The sequence below is a fragment of the Balaenoptera acutorostrata genome, chromosome 3 (genome assembly GCF_949987535.1).
Source record: "Balaenoptera acutorostrata chromosome 3, mBalAcu1.1, whole genome shotgun sequence".
In the NCBI taxonomy this organism is placed as follows: domain Eukaryota; kingdom Metazoa; phylum Chordata; class Mammalia; order Artiodactyla; family Balaenopteridae; genus Balaenoptera; species Balaenoptera acutorostrata.
Genome location: NC_080066.1, coordinates 93767229 through 93792407, shown reverse-complemented (window position 1 = coordinate 93792407; position 25179 = coordinate 93767229). Strand labels below are relative to the sequence as shown.

General features: G+C 38.2%; 1 protein-coding gene across 1 annotated transcript in view; it reads right to left on the bottom strand.

Annotated features, from left to right (window-relative positions):
- The window catches only part of TP53BP1 (tumor protein p53 binding protein 1), a 74374-nt gene extending 49436 nt beyond the window's left edge, over nt 1-24938 (bottom strand). Inside the window, exons 1-11 of the mRNA XM_007196003.2 lie at nt 24815-24938; nt 24057-24241; nt 23681-23774; nt 23365-23449; nt 15865-15995; nt 15088-15246; nt 14606-14735; nt 13073-13239; nt 11585-11714; nt 10682-10776; nt 7524-7729 (exon numbers count right to left, since the gene is read on the bottom strand). Of these exons, the coding sequence (XP_007196065.2) occupies nt 7524-7729; nt 10682-10776; nt 11585-11714; nt 13073-13239; nt 14606-14735; nt 15088-15246; nt 15865-15995; nt 23365-23449; nt 23681-23774; nt 24057-24241; nt 24815-24821 (1389 nt within the window). The 5' untranslated portion in view covers nt 24822-24938. The remainder of the gene's footprint in view (nt 1-7523; nt 7730-10681; nt 10777-11584; nt 11715-13072; nt 13240-14605; nt 14736-15087; nt 15247-15864; nt 15996-23364; nt 23450-23680; nt 23775-24056; nt 24242-24814) is intronic.
- Between the last annotated feature and the right edge of the window lie 241 nt (nt 24939-25179).

Here is a 25179-nt window from a genome sequence, read left to right as displayed (position 1 = left end):
TACATCACTACTAAAATCATGTCATAACACTTTATGATGGGCCCTCAATTATACAGGAATCACGTGAACATATGCCTACACAGTCCACTTCAGTTCTCACAAAGTGGGAATATATACAGGCATAACTCAGAGATACTGCAGGTTCAGTTCCAGACCACCACAATACAGCACGTCACACAAATTTTTAGGTTTCCCAGTGTACATAAAAGTTATGTTTACATTATAGTCTATTAAGTGTGCAATAGCATTATGTCTTTAAAAGATGTACATACCTTAATTAAAAAATACTTCATTGCTAAAAAAATGCTAAATGTCATCCGATAATGCTGGATTGCCACAAACCTTCTATTTGTAAAAAACAAATTATCTGCAAAGCATAATAAAGCAACGTGCAATAAAATGAGGTATGCCTGTCCTTATTTCACATCCCACTATTTCAAAATACGCTAGCATTCATAAAGATGTTAAAATTCAAAGTTTACAATAATATTAGTCAACAGATACCACTACATACCAACAAGGAAGGCTGAAGGTAGTAAGACTACATCCTGTTGGTGAGGATGTGAAACAACTACAACTGTCATACACTGCTGGTGGCAATGCAAAAGCTAGAGCCACTTTGGAAAACAGTTTGGTACTATCTTCTAAAGCTAAACATACATTAATATTACCGTATGACTCAGAAATTGTACTTGTAGGTATTAACCCAAGAGAAATAAAATCATATGTCCACACAAAGATGTAGTATGCAAATGTTCACAGCAATATTATTCATAATAGCCCAAAACTAGAAGCAACCCAAATGTTCATCAATTGGTGAATAAATAAATTGTGGATATCTATATTACAGAATACTACTCAACAATAAGAAGGATTAAAATATGAAAACTTGCCAGAATATGAATGAATCTCAAAAATATGCTAGGCTAAAGAACTCAAACACAAAACACCATACACTTTTGATTCCAATTATATGAAATTTTTTTTAAAATTTTTGGCTGTGTTGGGTCTTCATTGCTGCACACGGGCTTTCTCTAGTTGCAGAGAGCGGGGGCTACTCTTCGTTGCGGTGCGTGGGCTTCTCATTTCAGTGGCTTCTCTTGTTGCGGAGCACGGGGTCTAGGCACACGGGCTTCAATAGTTGTGGCTCGCGGGCTCTAAAGTGCAGGCTCAGTAGCTGTGGCACACGGGCTTAGTTGTTCCGCAGCATGTGGGATCTTCCTGGACCAGGGATCAAACCTGTGTCCCCTGCATTGGCAGGCAGATTCTTATCTACTGTGCCATCAGGGAAGACCTATATGAAATTCTTGAAAAAATAAAACTATAGTGACAGAAGGCAGATGAATGCCTGCCTAGGGTAGAAGAGTGGATGGGGGCGTGGGGAGGAGGGATCAACTGCAAAGGATTATGAAGAAACTTTTTAGGGTGAGGAAACTGTTTTGTACTTTGATGGTGATGGTGGTTATACATTTGCATACAACTACCAAAATTCATCCAACTATACACTTAAAATGGCATTCTTATTTTATGTAAATAATACCTTAAAAAAAAGAAAATAACCCAAAGCTTAAATATGTTTTTATGTAAGAATTTACATTTAATGTGTTATTTTGCCTAACATAAATGCTATAACACTCTAGACATAGCTGGTAAGGCATTCATTTCCTATTTTTAAGGGAATGAGGAATCAAAATAGGTTGCCAAACATTCTGTATATTCTATAACTTCTGGTATTTCAATGTCTGGTGTTACTGTTTACACTTTCAGATTATAAAAATAGTCATAAATTTCAATCTGCTCATATACTCTGAGGCATGACTGAGTATAAATTGGTTCAACACTTCTAATGGCAATTTGGCAATACACAACAACAGCCTTGAAATTTTATATACCCTTTAGCCCAATAATTCCAGTTCCAGGAAATTACTTGATGAAAATACACTGGGATTTAGCTACAGTGCTTGCTGTTCAGTACTAAAATTATTACTTAGAAAAGGAAATAATATAAAATATCTTAAATATCCACTGATAGGAGATTCATTTAAAAATTATGATACACCTAAATAATGGAATACTTTGTAATTACACAAAATTGTAGACGAATATTAAAGAATATAGAAAAACATTCAGGCTATGCATTAAATAGAAAAGTTTTTAGTTAAAAAAGTATATGAATATATATTTTATTGTGGTCTATACATTTTTATATAATTTTCAAGTTTTTTTAAGTTAATAAATATATACCATTAAAAAGTTATGAAAAATAAAACAAAAAAGTTACAAGCAATTAGTTGAGACAGGATAATTGATGATCTTATTTTCACTTATCTGTATATTATACACACTCTACAAGAAAAATGTATTTATTTTTCTTGTTGTAAAAAATAAGTCATTTTATAAAGGCTTATAGTTAAGACATTGCTAATAAAATTATAAATACCTTTTTAAAAGTCAAACTCATAAAATAACCACTTTAAAGTGAATATTTACAATGTGCAAACACCACCTCTATCTACTTTGAAAACATTTTCATCACTTCAAAAGGAAACCTCATGGACTCCCCTGGTGGCGTGGTTAAGAATCCGCCTGCCGGGCATATACCCTGAGAAAACCATAATTCAAAAAGAGTCATGTACCAAAATGTTCATTGCAGCTCTATTTACAATAGCCAGGACATGGAAGCAATCTAAGTGTCCATCATCGGATGAATAGATAAAGAAGATGTGGCACATATATACAATGGAATATTACTCAGCCATAAAAAGTAATGAAATGGAGGTATTTGTAGTGAGGTGGATGGAGTTAGAGTCTGTCATACAGAGTGAAGTAAGTCAGAAAGAGAAAAACAAATACAGTATGCTAACACATATACATGGAATCTAAGGAAAAAAAAAAAAAAAGGTCATGAAGAACCTAATGGCAAGATGGAGATAAAGACACAGACCTACTAGAGAATGGACTTGAGGATATGGGGAGGGGGAGGGGTAAAATGTGACAGGGTGAGAGAGTGGCATGGAGATATATACACTACCAAATGTAAAATAGATAGCTAGCAGGAAGCAGCCGCATAGCACAGGGAGATCAGCTCGGTGCTTTGTGACCACCTAGAGGGGTGGGATAGGGAGGGTGGGAGGGAGGGAGATGCAAGCGGGAAGAGATATGGGAACATATGTATATATATAACTGATTCACTTTGTTATAAAGCAGAAACTAACACACCATTGTAAAGCAATTATACTCCAATAAAGATGTTTAAAAAAAAAAAGAATCCGCCTGCCAATGCAGGGGACACGGGTTCGAGCCCTGGTCCGGGAAGATCCACATGCTGCAGAGCAGCTAAGCCCGTGCGCCACAACTACTGAGCCTGTGCTCTAGAGCCCGTGAGCCACAACTACTGAGTCCGCGTGCTGCAACTACTGAAGCCCGCGTGCCTAGAGCCCGTGCTCTGCAACAAGAGAAGCCACTGCAATGAGAAGCCCACACACCACAACAAAGTGTAGCCCCCGCTCGCCACAACTAGAGAAAGCTCGTGCGCAGCAACGAAGACCCAATGCAACCAAAAATAAAATAAATTAAATAAATTAAAAAAAAAAAAAAACAGGAAAGGAAACCTCATATCCATTAAGCAGTTGTCCACATTCTGAATACGTTTTAAGTGTTATCAAAGTAAATACTTATGTGATATCTTTCACAGAATTTTTTCAATATATGTATAATTTCAGGATAAAGACTGATGAAGAACTGTCAAGACTTCGCTCAATGAGTCTAGATTCAACAGACCTAAATCCATAGTATCCAACCAGTCAAAAACTGGTCTCACACACACAGAGTTTAAGAGCCACTCATACAATCATCTATAATCTGACTTGTCATCCCCAAATTAATATGTATATCAAGAATGAGAAAGTGTTAAATATCAAACTATTTTCTACTAATCCTCTCCTCAGCCCTCACATCCTGGTGAAGCGTCAAAGAGGCTATGAAATTAACAAATATATTAGGAAAAAAAAGAAAGAAATACATGGGGCTTCCCTGGTGGCACAGTGGTTAAGAATCCGCCTGCCAATGCAGGAGACACGCGTTCAAGCCCTGGTCTGGGAAAATCTCACATGCCTCAGAGCAACTAAACCCGTGTGCCACAACTACTGAGCCTCCACTCTAGAGCCCACGAGCCACAACTACTGAGCCCAAGCGCCCAGAGCCCGTGCTCTGCAACAAGAGAAGCCAGCGCAGTGAGAAGCCCACGCACCGCAACCAAGAGTAGCTCCCGCTTGCCACAACTAGAGAAAGCCCACACGCAGCAACAAAGACCCAACGCAGCCAAAAATTAATAAATAGATATTACAACATCAAAATTAGGTTCATTTGGACTTCCATAACCAATTTACAGAAGAAATAACAGATGTGCAAAGGTCAGTCATTAAGACTAACATGTAAGGAGTTTGATACATAATGAAAAAAGCATGGAACTTCCAAATAAAAACAGTGGATTTAATACACACATTTTTTTTTAACTCTCTTCCAAAATCCCACTAAGCAATGGTAAAGGGATTTTTTTTTAAAATGCATTTTCAAGAAAAAGAGAACAGGGACTTCCCTGGTGGCGCAGTGGTTAAGAATCTGCCTGCCAATGCAGGGGACACGGGTTCGAGCCCTGGTCCAGGAAGATCCCACATGCTGTGCAGCAACTAAGCCCGCGCACCACAACTACTGAGCCTGCGCTCTAGAGCCCACGAGCCACACTACTGAAGCCCGCGAGCCTAGAGCCCGTGCTCCCCAACAAGAGAAGCCACCGCAATGAGAAGCTTGCACACCGCAAAGAAGAGTAGCCCCTGTTCACCGCAACTAGAGAAAGCCCGCGCGCAGCAACTAAGGCCCAACACAGCCATAAATAAATAAATAAATAAATTTATTAAAAAAGAAAAAGAGAACAAAGAACAGATAACCACAATAAAATTTTGGAAGAGTGGTCATCTATCTAGCAGACTAGTGAAAACTGAATTCCTAAGACAGCAGTGGAGAAAGCTAAGAAGTAACCCAAATTACACCTCAGAACTACCATGTCCCAAAAAAGATTCAGCACTTGGCAGTAGCCCAAGTAACTCTGGAAGTGGTGATGAGGGTAGTGCTAAAAACAGGAGGAGGACTGGCTGGAAATCTATTTAAGAAGCAGTTTAATCCCCAGATTCGCTCTTCCTGACCCTCCTCTGCCCTGGACAGGGTAAAACAGAGCATCCCTGAACTGGAGGAAAAGAGGCACAGTTATCAGAAAGTACCAGACTGAAAACAGGGAGATTAAATGAAAATTTACATATTGAATGGAACCTGCACCTGCCTCTCAACACCCCCAGTCCTCTTCCATCATAGACTTCTAAAGCAATGGCAGACAGGAGGGAACCTGAACAAGACAAGATAAATCAAGATACTGACATGAGGGGACCCCAAAAATGGCCCTGCAGATCACACTACAGTAAATTCCAGACACATGAAGCACCAACTACCAATTCAGAACTTCTAATCAGTTTTCTGGGATTTCACTCTTAAAGCAGTCAGACAATCAAGGATTATTATCAGACTCTTGAGGAAAGCCTCTTTAAAAGTCAAACATCAAAACTAACAAAACTAACTAAAATCTATTTGAAGAAATAGTGACTATTGCAGGGAGAAAACTTCTCAAAAACTATTATTAATATCATGAAGGAGATAAGATAGTATACCCATTGAATGACAAAATGCTATTTTTTTTAAAAAGGGAGAACATTCAAGGAAAAAAAAAAAGAGTATAGAAATGAAAAACCCAAGAGTAGAAATTAATGTCTCAGAGAAAGTTAAAAAATGGTTGAACCTGGCAGTTGCACTCCTAATTATATACAAGAGAAATAAAAATACACATCTGCGCAAAACTTGTGCACAAATGTACACAGCATTATTTATAATAACCAAGAAGGGGAAACAACCCAAATGTCCATCAACTGATAAACGGATGAATAAAATGTGGTATGTACATACACAGTATTATTCAGAATAAAAAGGAATGAAGTTCTGATACATGTCAAAACGTGGATGAACCGTGGAAACATTACAGTAAAGAAACCAGTCACAAAAGACTACATATTGTATAATTCCACTTATGTGAAATGCCCAGAACAGGCAAATCCGTAGAGACACAAAGTAGATTAGTGATTGACTAGGGCTGGGGGTGGGGGAAATGGGAGTGACTGTTAATAAGCATGGGGTCTTTTGTTGGGGGTAGAGGGGGAGCATGATGAAAATGTTCTAAAATTAGACTCTGGTGAATAACTATACAACTTTGTGAATACACTAAAAGCCACTAGATTATACACTTTAAAAGGGTGAACAACACGATGCATGAATTATATCTCAATAAAGTCAGGGTTTTTTTTAAGTTTTAAAAAAAATAGTTGAGGAAATCATCCAGAAAGTTAAACAAAAGGAGAGAGAGATGGAAAGTAGGACACAAAATAATAAAATTACAAGACTATTCTAGGAGTATGAATATCCAAACAATAGGTATTCCATTAAGAAAAAAAACAAAAGAACAAAGGGGAAGAAATTAAATAATTAAATGTCCCTGAACTGAAGGGCTTGAGTTTCTAGATTGAGAGGGCTTACCAACACAATGAAGAAAAACAGACCTATGCCAAGGGTCTGGAAGTTTCAGAACACTGGGGATAAAAAGAAAAATCTACAAGATTCCAGTAAGGAAAAAAAACAGCTCACATATTAAAGATCAAAATCAAACTGGCCACACTTCTCAACAGCAACACTGGAAGTCTGAAGATGGTAGAGCGATGCTTTCAAAAGTTTAAAGGAAAATTATTTCCAACCTAAAATTCTATACTCCTACAAACTATGAATCACGTATGAGAGTAGAAAGTATGCTACTAAAGAATGTCCTCCATCAAAATGAGGGAGTAAACCACGCAAGAAGACACAGAGCCCAAGAGGAATCCAACACAAAGACAGGTAAGGACAATCTCCAAAGACAATGAAAGGGAGGTGACAGTTATATACCAGGAATAGAAGGTAATAGCACAGATTAGAACTCAAGAGGCTCCAAAAGTGGTTTCTCCAAAATGAAGAAGTTTGAGGCCCCTGAACATATTGAAAGGAGATTTTGACAACTGGTGGAAAGCCTAGGGTTGATCTAGTGAGAAGTTCATGCGTTAAGGTAGAATAATGATTAATGCCCCCTTTCAATTTCAAAGCAACATTTTTAAGAAGTTAAAGACATAGTACAAATTATACTCCAATAAAGATGTTAAAAAAAAAAAGACATAGTACAAAATTCAAACATAAAAAGTACATCAAGATGTTAGATGACCCTGGAAATGTTCTAAAACTAGATTCTGATAACAGCTGCACAATTCTGTAAATTTACTAAAATATCACTAAACTATACACTTAAAATGGGTGAGTTTTATGGTTTGTAAATTATACCTCAATACAGTTGTTTAAAAAAAAAGATGTTAGGAGGAAAAAACTTTTTCTATGGTACTCACATGAGAAAACTCAGGCTGGGATGGAACAGGAAGTGACCCAGGAGTGAAGACTGGTGTGCTCTGAGATACCGGTGTTGAGGCTTGTGGTGATATAGTGGGCTCAGGTGGGAGAGGGGGGTTTTCTATCTCTACTCGTTCATCACCTTGGAGTTTCTTCTGAAAAGACTCTCTCCCTTCAGATAACACTGACATATCCATTGGCTCATCTAGTTTAAAACAGGAAAAACAAATTGAGAAATAAGCACTCATCAATACTATTCATGTTCCAATACCACTAATAACAATTATATTCAGATATTTTCATTCCTAAAAAAAAACAGTGACAATTTTCAGAAAAGCTGATAGGTTAATAGAAGATTGAGTCCTAGGAATCTAGCAACACTTTATTCCCCTGGGGGAGGGAAGTTCACAACTCCTAAAATACTCAGATATAGATTAAAATAGGGTTCATCTAGGGATACCCATCCATCCATATGATAGTAAATTAACTTGGTTCCTCTGAGACCCTTTCCTGATTATAGCTCAGTTTTCACATTTGCATAGGAACGCCCAGATTAATGGCACCTAATTTAACCACAGGCCTTGAAAGGCAGTGAACTTGTTTACCACTCTAAGTAAATATCTACATATTTATGAACTCATTTTATTTGCATTAACTGCTAAGTGCAGAGAGGTGGATGCCAGGACAAATAGAGAAGAAGGAAAAACAAAAATCTATCAATGACAATCAGCAATGATTTATCAAAGAACAAAGTACAGGACACTAATCCTGAGATAAATTGCTCAGGAGGGAAACATAAACACAAACAAAACACAAAACACTGCTTTTCCTATAGTATCCTACCCACCTGTAGGCTAACAGGATCTTCCTCAGAGCCAGCCTAGTTTGCTAGGTATTTGATTCATCAACCCCTTTTCCCCTATCTTACAACTTGACCCCAAACAGGCTTCCTTTAGACCACTCTCACAAAGTACCTATGCCATTTAGTTTTTGCCTAAAATCCACATTCATGCTACCAGGTACCCGCCCCACCTCCACCTCAACACCTACCCCTGCTGCTTAGCTTGGCCTCAAACGCACACTCCACTGTAATGCTAGGTTCGGGAACTGATGCTATAGGCCTTTATTACACTACCACAGCTGTGTTAAGTATTTTCATTACACCTTTTGATCTTTATTGCCGTGACAAAGCACTTATTAAGGACTGTTCTAAGCACTACATATAAAAAGGCTTTAGGTTAATATTCTTAGACAACAACAACAAAATACAAAAAGCATACACAGTTGCACAGTTATGCACATATTAAGCAAATGCATTAAATCTAAAATATAATTGACAAAGGAAAATACAATGTTACATGAAAAGAAAAGAACACTGAATCATATACATAACATGATCCCACTTGTGTAAACATACTTCTTTATATTTATGCATAGAAAACACACTGAAAGGAAACACACATATCCAAATGCTAATTATATCTGGACTGTGGTATCACAGGTGATTTTTATTTTCTTCTCATTACTTTCCCATATGCTTTCCAAACTTTCTACAGTAAGTACTAATTATGTTTACAGTCAGGGAGAAAGCATTTTTAATATAATTATTTTTATGTATCTTCAGTGTTCACACTACAGATAGAAAAAATGGTTCTAAGGATAAGCCAAACTTAACTTGCATTAACAGCATTTTTTTTTTAATTTTTTTTTTTTTTTTGGTTTTTGTTTTTTAAATTTTTTAATTTATTATTTATTTATTATTTTTATTTTTGGCTGTGTTGGGTCTTCGTTTCTGTGCGAGGGCTTTCTCCAGTTGCGGAGAGTGGGGGCCACTCCTCATCGCGGTGCGCGGGCCTCTCACTATCGCGGCCTCTCCTGTTGCGGAGCACAGGCTCCAGACGCGCAGGCTCAGCAGTTGTGGCTCACGGGCCTAGTTGCTCCGCGGCATGTGGGATCCTCCCAGACCAGGGCTCGAACCCGTGTTCCCTGCATTGGCAGGCAGATTCTCAACCACTGCGCCACCAGGGAAGCCCCCATTAACAGCATTTTTTGTAGAATGGATTCACTTTTATTTTTCACTGAAGATATCACTAATCATGTTATGCTTAGAATGATATTAGTCCATTTGGATACCTACATTGATTTTAAGAGAAAATAGCCAGACACAAACTTTGTGACAGAAGAAAGTCTAAGATTAAATTTTGTCATGGGTAAATGAAAACCCATGAGCACAGGCTCTGGAGGCAGCTGCCCAAGTTCAAATCCTGCCTCTATGACTTAGTTGTGAAATCTCTCTGTGCCTCCATTTTCTCATCTGTAAAATGGGGATAAAAGTAACACCTACTTCTTAGGACTGTTGTGAGGATTTAAAAAAAAAACAAACAAAAAAAGAAACAAAGAGAAGAACCTAGAACGAAAGAGAAGCAAAAAGAACAGTGCCTGGCATAAAATAAGTGTTCAATAAATATTAGCTATTGTACCATTATTGATATGTGAAAGAATGAAAAGGAAAAAATCATGGAATTTATTGGAAAAGGCTTTGTAGAAGTAGGAAAAATTTAGAAATATCTTGAATGACTGGATAGGAGACTAGAACAGAGCAAAAGAGGTTTAGATAATGACATAAATTAAGTAAAAAGAAAAACTTTCTTGTGAATAAAGTAATATAAAATCACTAGGTCCTCAAAGGAGGAAGGCAATTAAGTCAAAATTTCTACCACCTGCTCCTAACCACTCTGGCTAAAACTGCTTTGATAATAGCAGAAATAACCTATAAAGAACAAAAGAAACAATTTTTGGTTCCCTCTGACCAGTAACATGTTACCAAGCTGCTGGAGACTATTAGGCCAATGGCAATAAAGGTCTTCATTATACTATTGATAATTCATTTGAGTTCAACTTGAACAATTTTCCCTTAAGGGTCTTTTCAAAAATTAAGTTGTCAATACAGAACTCTCAGAAGAATCAGTGCTAGAAAAGCAAAGAACCGAGGAAAGCACTTAACACTAGGCCACTCCCCTGAAGCTTAGACATGAGTCCTAGCGAATAGCTGAGGTCACAGTGTTCTAACATGTAAAGGAACAGTACACTTCACAAGGCAGAAGAAGTGCTGCCCCTCTTCTAACCTGAGATCAACAGACAGATCAAGAGAGCTCACCTTTTCTCCCTTCTTGCTCTGTGGGACTGCTAGGAACGATAAAGGGGGTAGATCGGAAGGCATCAGGGGAAGGAGCAACAAGGTCTGAGGAATTCCTTTATACAAAGAGAGAGCCACAGGTTATTTTACCACAGCTACAGCTTCGCACTTGCTTTCTTTTTTTTTTTTTAACAGCAAAAATATCTATAACTCATTCAAGTACTTGTTAGTGTTTCTCTCAAACAGCTAACCGAGGTTGGTAGAAGAGCCATGAACAATACTTCAATAACTATTTCTCACACCAGACATACCCAAAATTAGAATTAAAAAAAAAAAAAAAAAGATTAAGGGAAAAGCCATATGATTACAAGAGAAAGTAAATGACCAGACACAAGGACATCATGACTGAAAAGCAGGATGAGATAGTGCTAAAAAAATTAATTCATCTGCAGATTTGAGACAAATATTTACTCCATTTTTTGCCTATTATGAGAAAGATCATGCACATTTTTATTAAAAACAAAAAAAAAGAGCAACCTCTTTGCCCTAACACGGATAAAGAAATCCAACTACTGTCAACTCTAGCATAACCTCTTCTGCACCCCTATGCCATTAAATGGGAAGAACTGCTAGCCAAATGGAGCAGCAGGCAGCTTGTTTTGGACACGTAACAGTCTGTAAATAACTGGGCAGTTTCTTTCCTGGTGAAACCTTCAGGCTACAATTTTAAAATCTCCAAATGGGAAAGCAAATCTACCTGCCTTCTATAATTCCACTAAGTTCTTATTCCCCAAAATTCTTAAGCCTAGAGTTTGCTTTTCAGTTTCAAAAAGACTTCTGGACTACCAACTTTAGCTCTTTCAACCTTAGCCTAAAACCATCAGGCACATGTTTCCTTGAAAGGGTTATTTTAGGCTTACTTACGTGGAAAGACTCTCCTGAACAAGAGACCTCTGACCAGAGAGCTGCAGGAGGTGCAAAGTGGTGGCAGGTGTGGAAGCCAAAGAACACCCACCTTCCTCCCTTGAAGGAGTAGAGCAACCATCAGACGCTACTGAGAAAAAAAAAAGATTCTAGTTGCATTTACTTCTCATATTGACATTACTGAACTGTCAAAAAAAACAAAAGACACTCAGTAGTACAAGAAGCGTAATATTCATATCCACCCATGTTCCAAGAGGGCAGAAACTGTTTTCTAACTGCAGTACAATTAGTGGAATGCCACGCTAACACAAATCTTGAGTGACCACTAAACAACCTCTCCCTAATGAATTATGGGTTTCTTTTATAAAGAATTGACAAAAAGAACTCCTTAGTCCTTTCTGTCATGATTGAAGCCTGGAGAAGAAAAGCCAGGACGCTTAAACCTCTCCTTGGCTGCTCTTCTTTCTTGTGAAGTTTCTATTATAAGACAGCAGGCGAGCCCTTTATTCCAAGGTCTACCTAAGGTGAAGTAAAGCTTATGCCATGATGCAGATGGGAGAAGTCAAAACGATGTGCATAAAAAAAAAAAAAAAAAAAAAAAAAAAATGATGTGCATGACACCTGATGATATGAATGCAGCAATTTTCATGATTAGAACCTGGGCTCCTCAAAAGACAGGAAAAATACTAAAGCGTAAGTAAAAGGATATATGAGCAGCCATTACTAATTTATACTATGAAGAGGCTCCTGTTGGTCCCTTCTCCCTAGCAACAAATGGAGTATCAGCTCTATTAACTGCAAGAATAAAGAAATTTCTTAAGTACAACCTTGTGGCTTTAATGAGAGACCAGAAAAGGCTTCTTGGTGATGCTCTGTGTGTCCTGCACACATTCACAGCACAGTACAGGAGTATAACCTTCTCTTCCTCCCTACTTACAACCAATACATCATATTTTGCTGATTGTTACTGACGCTTTCTGGCTCTGTGAGGTTGCAGCATGGGGCACTGGTGGGGGTTAATGAAAGGTGAAACAAATACCATTCTAGTCTTCTAAAGGTATTATGTTCTTTCTGCTGGACCATAACTTCCTACTTGTGGCAGAGGAACTAATAAACAGATGAATAAGTAGACTGTTAGGTGAACATGAAAATCTTCATTTAATTATCATGATATTTAAGATTTGAAGACTTATGATAACAGAAATAGCTACTCTGCCCATAACATTAAATCTGCCATATTATTAGCTAGTATTCTTCAATATCTCCATTTCCAAAAGAGAAAGAAAATTATGCTAACACACGTTAAATAGCAATTATTTCCAAAAAGCCCTTCTCATTAATCAGCTAGAAACGTACTTTCCTTCCATACCACAAACAAGTCTGCACACCTATAAGGTGCCTTCTGACTTAAAACAGTAGCCTCAGAACAGAAATAAAAGTTTAGATCTTCAGAAAAGAAGAGCTACGGCAACTAATTACTCTTTGTACCTGTTTTATTGCTCTGGTCAAACAAGTCTTCCTGAGTTGACAAAACCTCAGGCTCTGGTGACTTCTGAATCTGCATCCCACCTTCCAGAAGTTCTTGAACAGATATTTGTTCTTTTGTTTCCACAGCAGCAAGAGAGCCTTTGGGACTAGCAGGCATGTCCTCTGACCTAGGAAATTCATATCGCCAGGAGAAAAAGTTACTATGTTCAAAGGCTTTCATCTTTGAACAAAGAAGCATTTCCTGTTTTGTGTGTTTTCCTTTTTTAATTTCAAAACTTCCAAAAACTATTTATTAAAAGTAAAATAAGCTACACTTTATAATGACGCAAAGCCCTCAGCCCATTTCAAAGAGCGTCTCAGTCTCTCACAAAGCAATACCTCTTTTCCACTCTGCTCACTGCAGTGTTGCACGCTGTCCAAGATTTCTGATAAGTGAGTTAGGGATTTCTGTTACATACGTTGTTATCTAGAGGTGCATGAAGGAGTGTGACCCAGACCACAACAATGCCAGAACGAACAATGACCTCCCACAGAAAGGGCTTGGATGTAAATCATCCTCTGCACCAGCCACACACATTATCTTCTGCTGACCTTTTTGATCTGATCTACTCAACCCAAGCCCCAAACCAAGACTCCTTCACACAAATACTACTTACACATGTAAGACACTCACTGCTGGCTCCTTTCCAGAGACTTAGGAGGTTCACCTACTCTACCATTCCCCAGAGTAAACAGGATAGCAAAACTACCTAGAGAGTAATTTCTTAAGGAAAAGCGGAAAAAGTCAGCCCCCATTAAGCTGAGTGTTTTGCATTAGAAAGACAACTTCTCTTGATATTCAACTTTGTTCAGTACCCCATTCCCCACTGTTTCTACTGAAGGAAGAAACAAAAGAATACTAAATGTTTACTCATTCCCTCCTCCAAAATGGAAGCATCCCACTTGTCCTCTGCCATATCTAAACTCGAGGTATTGACCAGAGACAATGCTGTTTTGGATACAACAATCACCATAGGCAGAACAAAGGTATACTGACCAATTCCCAAAAAGTTAAGAGCCTGAAAGACATGGGAAAAGAATACCTCTCTATTTATCTATGCCATAAGCTACCAGATGCAGGATACCTGAGGATCCAACGCAATCTGGATGCTCCTCAAGTATAAAAACAGTAGACTTTCAAATATAATATTCTTGTGACTCTTACAACACCAGAGAAGCTAGAAAGACATCCCACAGAGAGATAGTGACTCTGCAGACAAAGAACAGAGAGGAGGAGTAGCAACCAAAGATTAAGGGGTCATCCTTACAGTTAGAGCAGCAATAAATTGGGTTTGTAATATGCCTAAAGATAAGGACACAACGAGAATTCATAAACAATAAATGTTTCTACTGGACCATAAATACGCCCAGGGCAAGGGGGAAAAAAAAAAAATCAAGAATTTCTAAAAATGTTTCCACCTGGCCAAGTGAAATGAGTGTAACCCCATAGATAGCAGAAACCCAAAAATACTTCCTAGAAAGAACTTGGTTTACCTTGCAGGTGGTGAATTTCGCTCTTCTACCACAGGTACATCCTTACTGGGCTGTGCTGCCACAGGGATATCCTTGCTGGGCTGTGCTGCCGTGGGGATACCTTCATTAGACTGTTCTTCATGCTTAATTGCTTAAAGTTTTAGAAGAAGATAGGAAGGAGATATTTAATTTTTCAAAGTACTAGAAGTAGTCCCAAATGCTTTTTAAAAGGCAAAGATTTTAAAGAAAGAAATACAAACTGAAAATATATACAGGCATCATTCCAGAAAGGAAAATAACCAATTACCCACTTATAAAAAACCTTAGTATGCAAGCCATCAACTGACAAGTACTCGCCAGACAACTCTACAACCTTACTATACTAATTTAGATTATATTAACTTAGATAGCTATAAGATATATCAAGGAAAAAACAACTAGCTCTAGCATGGGAGGAAAATACTTATAAACAAACTCTAAATGCCAGAAAACATGTTACGTACCAATATTAGCATCCACATCAGAGAGCCTAGTATAAGCAGAGTTGGTGGTTACTGACTGTAGAGGCCCTTTGTCTGCTTCACGTGGCACAGTTTGTTCCTCAACATCCTGGCTCTGGGAGAGTTCTAGAATCCCAAAGCCCAGCTGTGATGAGGCAGGATCTAGGAAGAAAACCACAAGAAATCAGATATCATCCCACAACATTATGCACTATGCAAGGTGCTGCCCTTTAGCAAAAGATGGTCATATTAAGTCCTTCACATCAAAGCCCTGTCCCCCAAATTTTTTTCAAAATAAAATTAAGAATAAAAGCACTAAAAGCAAAGGGGGAAAACGCATAATGAAGCAAAACACTGTGTACTATAAAACCTTACAAGCACCTAATAAAGGTAGACTATTTCTACTTTCTAAAGAAATACATAAGCCCCTCCACACACACACACACACACACACACACACACACACACACATGCAGAGAGCACTGTACTTCAGACTGTAATTCACCCCACAAGGCATGCATCCCAAAAATATTTGAAAAACAAATGAATACAAAAGAAGTAGGAGTCAGTATGCAGAAAGGGGGCTAAAAAATGAGCTAAAAATTCCTGAACACCAAAATTAGGTGGATTATCTTAGACTACCAGCAAATTTCCTAATGACTATTCTCAATTTAATGATCAGAAATCTATAACCTGATAAAAGGGAGAAATTTAGACATCTGCATGCTCATGTTAAAGGGGCTAGACCAATCTACTATCCTGAAAAAGGCATAAAGCTACCTTCAGCACCAAGGGAGTGTGTGGTATCGTCTGAAATATCTCCTTCCTTTTCCTCTTTCTCCTTCTCTTCCACCTCTTCTTCCTTCTCTTCACCCACAGGAGGAGCAGATTCCACTGACATTCCCAAAACACTATACAGCAAAAAGACACAATCATGTGTTCGCAGATAGGCCGGGATATTTTGCTCAAAGAACTCTTTAAATTTTATTGTGACTCTCCACACACCAACCACGTTTTAAGCAAATTTGAAAAAGTAAAAAACCTCACCCTATTATTGCTTCTTTCTACAAAAAGCACCTAAAAGGTTAACAACTCAAAACACTAGTACAGAATTAATACAAATAAGAGACAGAAGGAAGAAACAAACATACTTGATTTTTATCTTTCTCTGAAAAAATCTGAGCAGGGATAGAAAAATCTTGCACTCAAGAGAATTACTGACAAGTGACAAGAGAAGATGTGCATTAGATGTGCAGAGAAGGGGGTCAAAAATACATCTATTTAATAGAACACAGTTCACAAAAGAATTTTAGCAAAAATTCTTAGAATACATAACATAGAACCACAGTGGCTGAAAAAAATTCAGGTAAGAGGTCTGTGTATTAAAAAGAAGACATCACAGGTCAAAAAATGATAAACAAAAGTAAAAGACACATAACAATTAGGAAAAAATATCTGCAATAATATAACAAAAGAATAGTCTCCATAATATACAAGGAACTCGTAAGAAGAAGCTCAAGATATGAATGGACAAACAACAGAAAAGACAACTCACAAAAAAAAGAAATACAAGTATCTTTAAACATGTAAGAAATCTGAGAAACCATTTGTTGCCAATCAAATTAGAAAAAAAAAATTGTAAATACTGTACTACTATTCAGTGCTGCCCAAACCTGAGGTGAGATTAGCATTATCACATACTGTTTATGAGAGTATAAACTAATAGAACCTTTCTGCAGAACAACTGGGAAATATGTATCAAGAGCTCTAAAAAATGTTCATACCTAGTAATTTCAACTGTAAAAAATAATTTGAAATATGAAAAGATTCTTATACAAACTTACTTTCGAAGTTCACTGTGACTAACAAACAACCTGATGTAAGCCCAACAGTAGGTAAATGATTAACTAATTTCATAATCCATAAAATGGAATTTATGCAGCCGTTAAAAATGTTCAAAACAGGGGCTTCCCTGGTGGCGCAGTGGTTGAGAATCTGCCTGCCAATGCAGGGGACATGGGTTCGAGCCCTGGTCTGGGAAGATCCCACATGCCACGGAGCAACTAGGCCCGTGAGCCACAACTACTGAGCCTGCGCGTCTGGAGCCTGTGCTCCGCAACAAGAGAGGCCGCGATAGTGAAAGGCCCACGCACCGCGATGAAGAGTGGCCCCTGCTCGCCACAACTAGAGAAAGCCCTCGCACAGAAACGAAGATGCAACACACTCAAAAATAAATAAATAAATAAATACATAAATTAAAAAAAAAAAATGTTCAAAACAACCAAGTGCAACATGTAAACCATAAATCTGGATTGGATACTGGATAAAATATATATATATATATATATATATATATATATATATATATATATATAAAATAAAGCCATCTTTGAGACAACTTGGAAAATCTGAATATGCACTTATTACTAGGTTTTACAGAATCAATATTTTCTTAGGTGTGATAAGGGTATTATGATAATATAGGATAATATTTTTCTTAGGGGATGAATGCTAAAGTATTTGAGGGGAACTATGATTTCTGCAACTTTGCTTCAAAACAGTATATTTGATACACACACACAGAAAAAATGCATAGTATATTTTGAAAAAATGCATAGTATCTTTTCATCTCTACTGTGGGTTTAAACTTTTAAAATAAAAAACTTGGGGCAAATGTTATTTAGAGTTTTAGTTGCCAGGGGAAATTAATTGCTCATGTTGTTAAGCAAAAAGGTCAAGAAACACAGGAACTTTTACTTCCCATGCGTCAACTATGTATATCAAGTGCACAACAACAACAACAAAAAACAACAGGGAAAATAAGCCAAAATGTTTACAGCAATTAGCCTCTGGGTGGCAGAATTACAGATGACATTTTTTGCCTCCTTGTAACTTTCTACCCATTTAACATTTCATATAAAGACCATTAAGCATAAGTTTAATAAGCATAAAAGAGAAGAAAAAATAAATTTGCAAAGTTGGGGACCATGATCCAAGGAAGAGAAAAAGGACTGAATAAAGACTTTCACAAAAATTAAATAGAACGTTACCTACACAACTGGGAGGACCAGATGCCTGACCTCAGGAAACATAGGGAAAGAAAGTCAAGAGCGTGTATGACAAAAAGTAGAAGAGCAATGAAAGACAGCACAAACCACACACCTTGGATCTTCCTCAGTCTCTTTTGGTGGTTTTCTTCAAGTTCCTAATGCTCGTAGGCACAGTGAGTCCTTGGACCTCTTCTTCACCTTCACTCACCCCCTTAGTGATCTTATCCAGACTCATGGCTTTGAATATCATCCATATGCTTATGACTCTGCAATTTTAAATCTCCAGCTTAGACCTTCCCCCTGAGCTCCAAACATTCACACTGTCAACTGCCTCCAACTGGCAATTGAAAAGGCAGCTCAACTTTAACAGGTCTATAATTGACCTTCCCCTGCAGTCTTCTCATCTCAATTAACAGCAACTCCATTCTTCTAGCTCCCAAACGAAAAACATGGAATCACTGTTACCTCCTTCATCTCTCCCATACTTCACATCCAATCTATCTTTGAATCATATTTTGAAAAACCCAGAATCTCACCACTCCTCATCCACTTCTACTCTGGTCTAGCCACTGTCACATTTTGCCTAAATTATTTCAGCAGTCTCCTAATAGGTCTTCCTGACTCTGCCCTTGCTCTCCCTTCAGACTATTCCTTTCTAAATTTAATCTGAAGAGCTTTCTTTTTATTTTAATTTTTATTTTTCCCAGCTTTATCGAGGTATAATGGACAAATAAAAATTGTATACTCTTCAGTCTATTCCTGATCCAGCGGCCAGAGTGATCCTGTTTAAATCTAAGTCAGATCATGTCATTCCTCTGCTCAAAACCCTTCAATACTTTCCTAAGAGTAACAGCCAAATTCCTCACAATGATCCATAAGGCTTTATATATTCTGGTTCCCTCTTTACTTCCCTGACCTCTTCTCCCACTCCTCTCAAGCACTCCACGCCAGCCACACGAACCTCCTTGTCATTTCTCAATTATTCCAGGCACATGCTTCTCTCAGGGCCTCTGCATTTGCTGTTCTCTATGCATGGATTACATTTATCCCAAATAATAGCAGAGATCACTTACTTAAGATTTTTAGTCAAATGTCACATCACTAAAGCATCCGCTAAGTCATCCTACCTAAACTTGCAATTCCTTTGATGTTTCCCATCCCCTTCTCTGCTTTATTTTTCTCCTCAGCCCTATCAGAGTCTAAGGTACTATATATTTTTACTTATCTATCATGTATTGCTATATCCCATACCAGAACGTAAGCTCCATTAAGGTCTAGGGTTTCTTATCTCTTCTGATCACTTTGTATCCCCAAAACTCAACAGTGCTTGGCATATAGGAAATACTCAATAAATATTTAATTAGAATGATTAGGTGAATCAGAAGAGGCTTGAAACTAATCCGATTATAGACAAAAAATAGTACTGATATTAAACTTTTCTCCACTATCCAAAACTGATGGAAAAAGAAAACAAAGGTTTAAATATATTATTCAGAAATACAGAAGTAGCCAATAAAAGAAATGAAACAATTATCATCAAAAATTAGGAGAATGTTGTTGTGAGTTAAAACCTCATCTTTCATTACGGAACTCAAGTGTCTTAATCTGGTAAAACAAGAAATGGTAATACAACAGTGTGACTTAGTTTTACAACAGTATTAAGAGCTAGGAAGACAACCTCCCAAAGAAATAAAAGCACGAACACTTAAAAAGTGTTACCTCTGTGAAAGGGGACCAATGGTGGGAATGGACTCTTTGCTTTTCATAATAAGTTCTTTTTAAAATAAATTATGTATTTATATTACTCTTAAAAATATTTAACAGATCTCATCAAAATTAAAAACACGCTCTATGGAAAAAACCTCTTAAGAGGATGAAAAGACAAGCTACAGAGTAGGAGAAAATATTTGCAAACCACATATGCTACAAAGGACTAATATATAGAATATATAAAGAAGTCTCAAAACACAATAAAAAAAATCCAGTTAGAAAATAGGCAAAAGACATGAACAGACATTTCCTTGAAGATGTACAGATGGCAGAGAAGCACATGAAAAGATGTTCAACATCATTAGCCATTAGGGAAATGCAAATTAAAACCTCAATGAGATATTATCACACACTTATCAGAATGGCTAAAATAAAAAATAGTGACAACACCAAATGCTGGTGAGAATGGAGAGAAATTGGATGTCTCATACACTGCTAGTGGGACTGTAAAATGATACAGCCACTATAGAAAACAGTTCAGCAGTTTCTTAAAAAAACTGAACAGGCAACTACCATATGACCCAGCAATTGCCCACCTGGCCATTTATCCTAGAGATATGAAGACTTACAAAAACCTGTATGTAGATGTTCATAGCAGCTTTATTTACATTAGCCAAAAACTAGAATCAACCCAGATTTCCTTCAATAGGCAAATGGTTAAACAAATTGTGGTACATCCACACCATGGAACACTACTCAGCAATAAGAAGGAACAAACCACTGATACATGCAACAACTCTTATGGATCTCCTGGGGCTTATGCTAATTGAAAAAAGCCAATCCCCAAAGATTATATACTGTATGATCCTATTTATATAACATTTTGAATGACAAAACTTTACCAATAGAGGATGGTCTTTTTTTTTTTTTTTGGTCCCGCTGCACGGCTTCCTGGATCTTAGTTCCCCACCCAGGGATCCAACCCACACCCTCAGCAGTGAAAGCACAGAGTCCTACCCACTGGACCACCAGGGAATTCCCCAGAGGATGGTCTTAATTAGTGGTTGCCAGAGGTTCACATGCAGGAGAGGGAGGTGGGTGTGGTTATAAAAGGACAACACTGGAGCTCCTGTTCAGCATTTTGACCTCAGTGGTGGATAAACCTACACAGGTGATTAAGCTGTATAAAATTTAATACACGAGTACAAGTAAAACTAGGGAAATGTGAATAAGTTCACTGGATTTTATCAATGTTGATATTCTGGTTGTGAAAGTATACTATAGTTTTGCAAAGTGGTACCATTGGGGGAAACTGCGAAAAGTGTACAAAGAATCTCTCTGTACTATTTTTTACAAATGCATGTGAATCTACAATCATCTCAATTTTCTTAAATGTTTAACGGGGAAATAAAAATATCCTCAGTATCATATTTTAGGACACTTCATGTTTAGGACCACAGGCTTACATCACAATAGGACATTAGATAAGAGAGGAAGATCTTTTGGAATTTTATGATATATAAAAGTTCACAAGCAGCCTTTTTCAAAATATTTGCATTAATGAATAAAGACAACATAAAGAGATCAGTACACATGTGTTTTGAAGAGCTTTCATTCTTTTGGAATCAACCCCACATTCTCTGCAGTTTCGTGGCCTTTACACATGCTGCTCCCTGTGTCTGGAAAGCTCCTCCTCCCACACTTCTGTGCCACACACTTCATGCCACACTTCTCCCCAGCCCTTCAACTATGCCTAACAAATTTGTATTTATAGTTTAGATCATCCTTCTCAAAGAGGTTTTCCCTTATCCCCCATGTTAGGTTATATATTCTATTTTTTCCCTCTTTACAATGATCACAGTTCTCACTGAATAGCTATTTATGTAATTATTTAACATCTGTTTCCCCTATTAAATTGTAAGCTCCATGATGGCAAACATGCTTTAAAACACCTACCACAGTGCCTGCACATTTGCTGAATGTAAGCATTCAAGTATTTTTTTTAAGGAAAGAGAACACCTTGATGCAAAAAGGGAAAAGAAGTAGCATGAGACTTCTCAAACAGTACCATTCATTTATAACAAGGGGTACACACGCATTCTGTCCCCACTGGTTCAAACTCAGATGCCGAGCCACAAAAACACAGATAAGCCTGGCACATGTTCCTAAAGAGGTATCACAAAAACTTAAATGCCTACGAAAAGCAAAGAAAGGTAACATAAATGAGTTAAGTGGCTGGGTTTAAGAACAAAAGCACAAGCCCTAGGATAAATGAAAAAAGAATACCTGGCCTCAGTGTCCAAGTACAACAGTGAGTTACAGGCACTATGACAGACCATAGCACTCATGCCCTACCTAAGCAGAAGCTGGCTGCTCACAGCTCCAGCCAACTGCTGCCAATAATACAACAGTTGCATTACTTCCGGCCTAGTAATCCCAGAAGCTGGAAATCTAAGTTCTATGTGAAATTTCCCTATTTTTAAATTCTATCAACAAATTCAAATATATTTTACAACTATGTGTGGGCCAACTAGAACCCACCTGCGGGCCAAAATAAGTCCACCAATTTGGGGATTGTTCTAAAGCATCCAACTGATGATTTGAGAGAAAAAATTTAAGTGCAAACACAGAGTATTAAACATACACACACATACACACACAAAAAAGCACTTATTTTTGAGATAAAACCCTAGTCTTTCACCTCAAACTAACATCCTCCTCTCTGACTACCTCCCTTTTCTATTCCACCACCCCAAGACTCCTACGTTCTCCATTGATCTTAGGAGAATTTGGGTGTTGAATAGTAAAAAAGAAAGAGAGGCACTTGAGTCAGAAGGACTCAAAGCCCAGCTCTGTCACTTACTAGCAATGCATTCTAGAGCAAGGTTTTTAACTTCTTTGCCTATCACTTCCCCCCCTAAGCAAGGGAAGTAATGTAATGTGTTCATCGTACAACTGCTTTAAGGATGAAATTAAATGGCAGTATATATCAAACGTCCCATCTAGTGCCTAACATAGAGGATAAACTCAATAAATGGACAATGTAAAGATATACAGGAGACAAAGTAAAAACTGAATACTGTTTAGGGTATGAATTAAACATTCTGGGTCTAAAACTGGCGAGGTTCTTTGGTTGGTAGGTAGAAACCATGCTTAACTGTTTTGATAATATACCTAAATATTTTTTGACTATTTTTTCTAGTAATAAGTCATATCCAAGCTAAGAATAAGGAATGCTTGTTTCACATGCGCAAGGTAGATCACAATCTGAATAATGTAGGTGCAAAAAAATGTTACCACCTTCACAAAAGAGATTCCAGCTATCAGTACCAACAGAATGCTAGTTAATTAAAAAAAAAAAAAAAAAAAAAAGAATGCTAGTTAATGCAATTCTGAAATCCCACTCCCTAATTCACAAAAATAAGATTAATCCTTTTATCCTTGGGATGAGACAACAAGTACAGATAAAAAAACTGATCCGCTAATACATTTAAATAAATTCCTTCAAACACTAGTGTACCTGCTTGTCCTATTTGGCTGAGGTAACTGTTCAATGACCTGACTGATGGAACCACATGTGTCCAAATGAGAAGAATCCACAGACTCTGAAAAAAATAAGTGGGTATTAGCAGAAAAGGCATTTACCACCAAACTGTAATACAAATTCAAGAATGCAGACAATACCAATCTAATCAGCTACATTAGAAAACCAACCTTTTGAGTACCTACTATGCACCAGATACTGTGCCAGACTTCCTTACATACATTCACCACAACCACATAATGTTTATATCCACCCGGCTCCAACAAGAGCACCCTTGCAAAAGGGACCTCACCTGCAGCTTTGTTTTCTTTCAGATGTTCATTGAAGCCACTATTACTGTCTCCTTGTTCTTCTCCAGCTGTTTGTTCACTATTGGACACAACATCCTAGAAAATATACATATATAATATACATCCCAGAAAATGTACATACAAAATATACATACATAATGTATACATACATATGTACATAATATGAAATATACATTTCATAATATACTATATATGAAGTAATCCAAAATGATACATATTTTTGTGAAAATGATTTTATTTTCCAGCCAACTTTATCCAAAAGATAGTGATCTCCTAAGGACTTACTTTGCAGCTTGGTCTAGATTAGGGGAAAAAAAAAAAATCTACTCAATCATTTCCAAGCAACCTATCACTCACCAACACAGGGTTCTCTTTGTGCGTCTGTAGATTAGGAAGGTGTCGAGATAGCATACTGAAGCGAGAACCAGAATCATCGTCTAGAACCTGGCTTTCAGGCTGAGAATCTTCAATGATCAGGCAAGGAGTGTCTTGCTGAGAGAAATCTGACTCCAACTGACTTCCAGTAGGGTCCATCTGCTCCCCTGGAATGGAATAACAAAAGATCAGTTCTGTGTAACCTACTAGCCTTCCTCATGCAGTCTGAGCTTAAATAATGAGGCGGAAGTACAAGACCTGGAAAAGGGGACCAGTGTAGGACTCTTCCAATTAGAACAGTATAATCGCTGCAATCACTTTCCTATCATACCTTCCAAGGCCCGATTTCCTCGTTATTTACAATCAGCCTGCCTATCCTTCTCTCCCCCTTCCATCACCTTCCCGTAGACACCCTTTCCCCTCCTTCCTAACCTCTTCTCTCCCCGCCCCTTTTTCCATCCCCCACAACTCTCCCTAAGTCCTTCTGGCGCCTCTACGACCCCCCAAAAGGCTTCTTTGTAATCTCTGCTCGTCTTAACCCCCACAGGCCTTCACTCTTCCTCACGACCACCCAGCCTTCCTAGCTAGGGCTACCCCACCCCCTCCTCAGGGCCCTCCAACCCTTTCCCTGTCACCGCCGCCATGCTTGCCACCCCGCCCCCTCCGGTCTGCCATCCCCTTCAGACCCGAAACCCAAGCCTTCAGAGCCTACTACTCCCCCACTTTTCTCCAAACTGTACCAGGCATCCCGGTGGGAGGTCCCTCGCGCTCCAGCTAAAGATCTCCGCACGCTCCCCAGGTCCCTCCAGCTCGATCCCCAGGTCGACACTGTAGCCACCGCCGCCACGGGCCGCGAACTCCCCCTTTCCCGTCGCGTCACGCGGTATCAGCTCGCCCATTCGCTGCTGCTGCCCGCCACTCAAGACAGCCTGTGGATGATTGGTGGCTGGGCGGAGTGCCCCGCCCCACGTAAGAAAAAGGAACACGGCGGCGTGTTTCCATGGCAGCCTGGAGGTTGCAGGCCGTTCCTCTAATACAGCCGGAGAATGACAGTATCCTTGAACCGAAGGGACCTTGAGAGGGCGTAAAATATATTCCCCTGCCT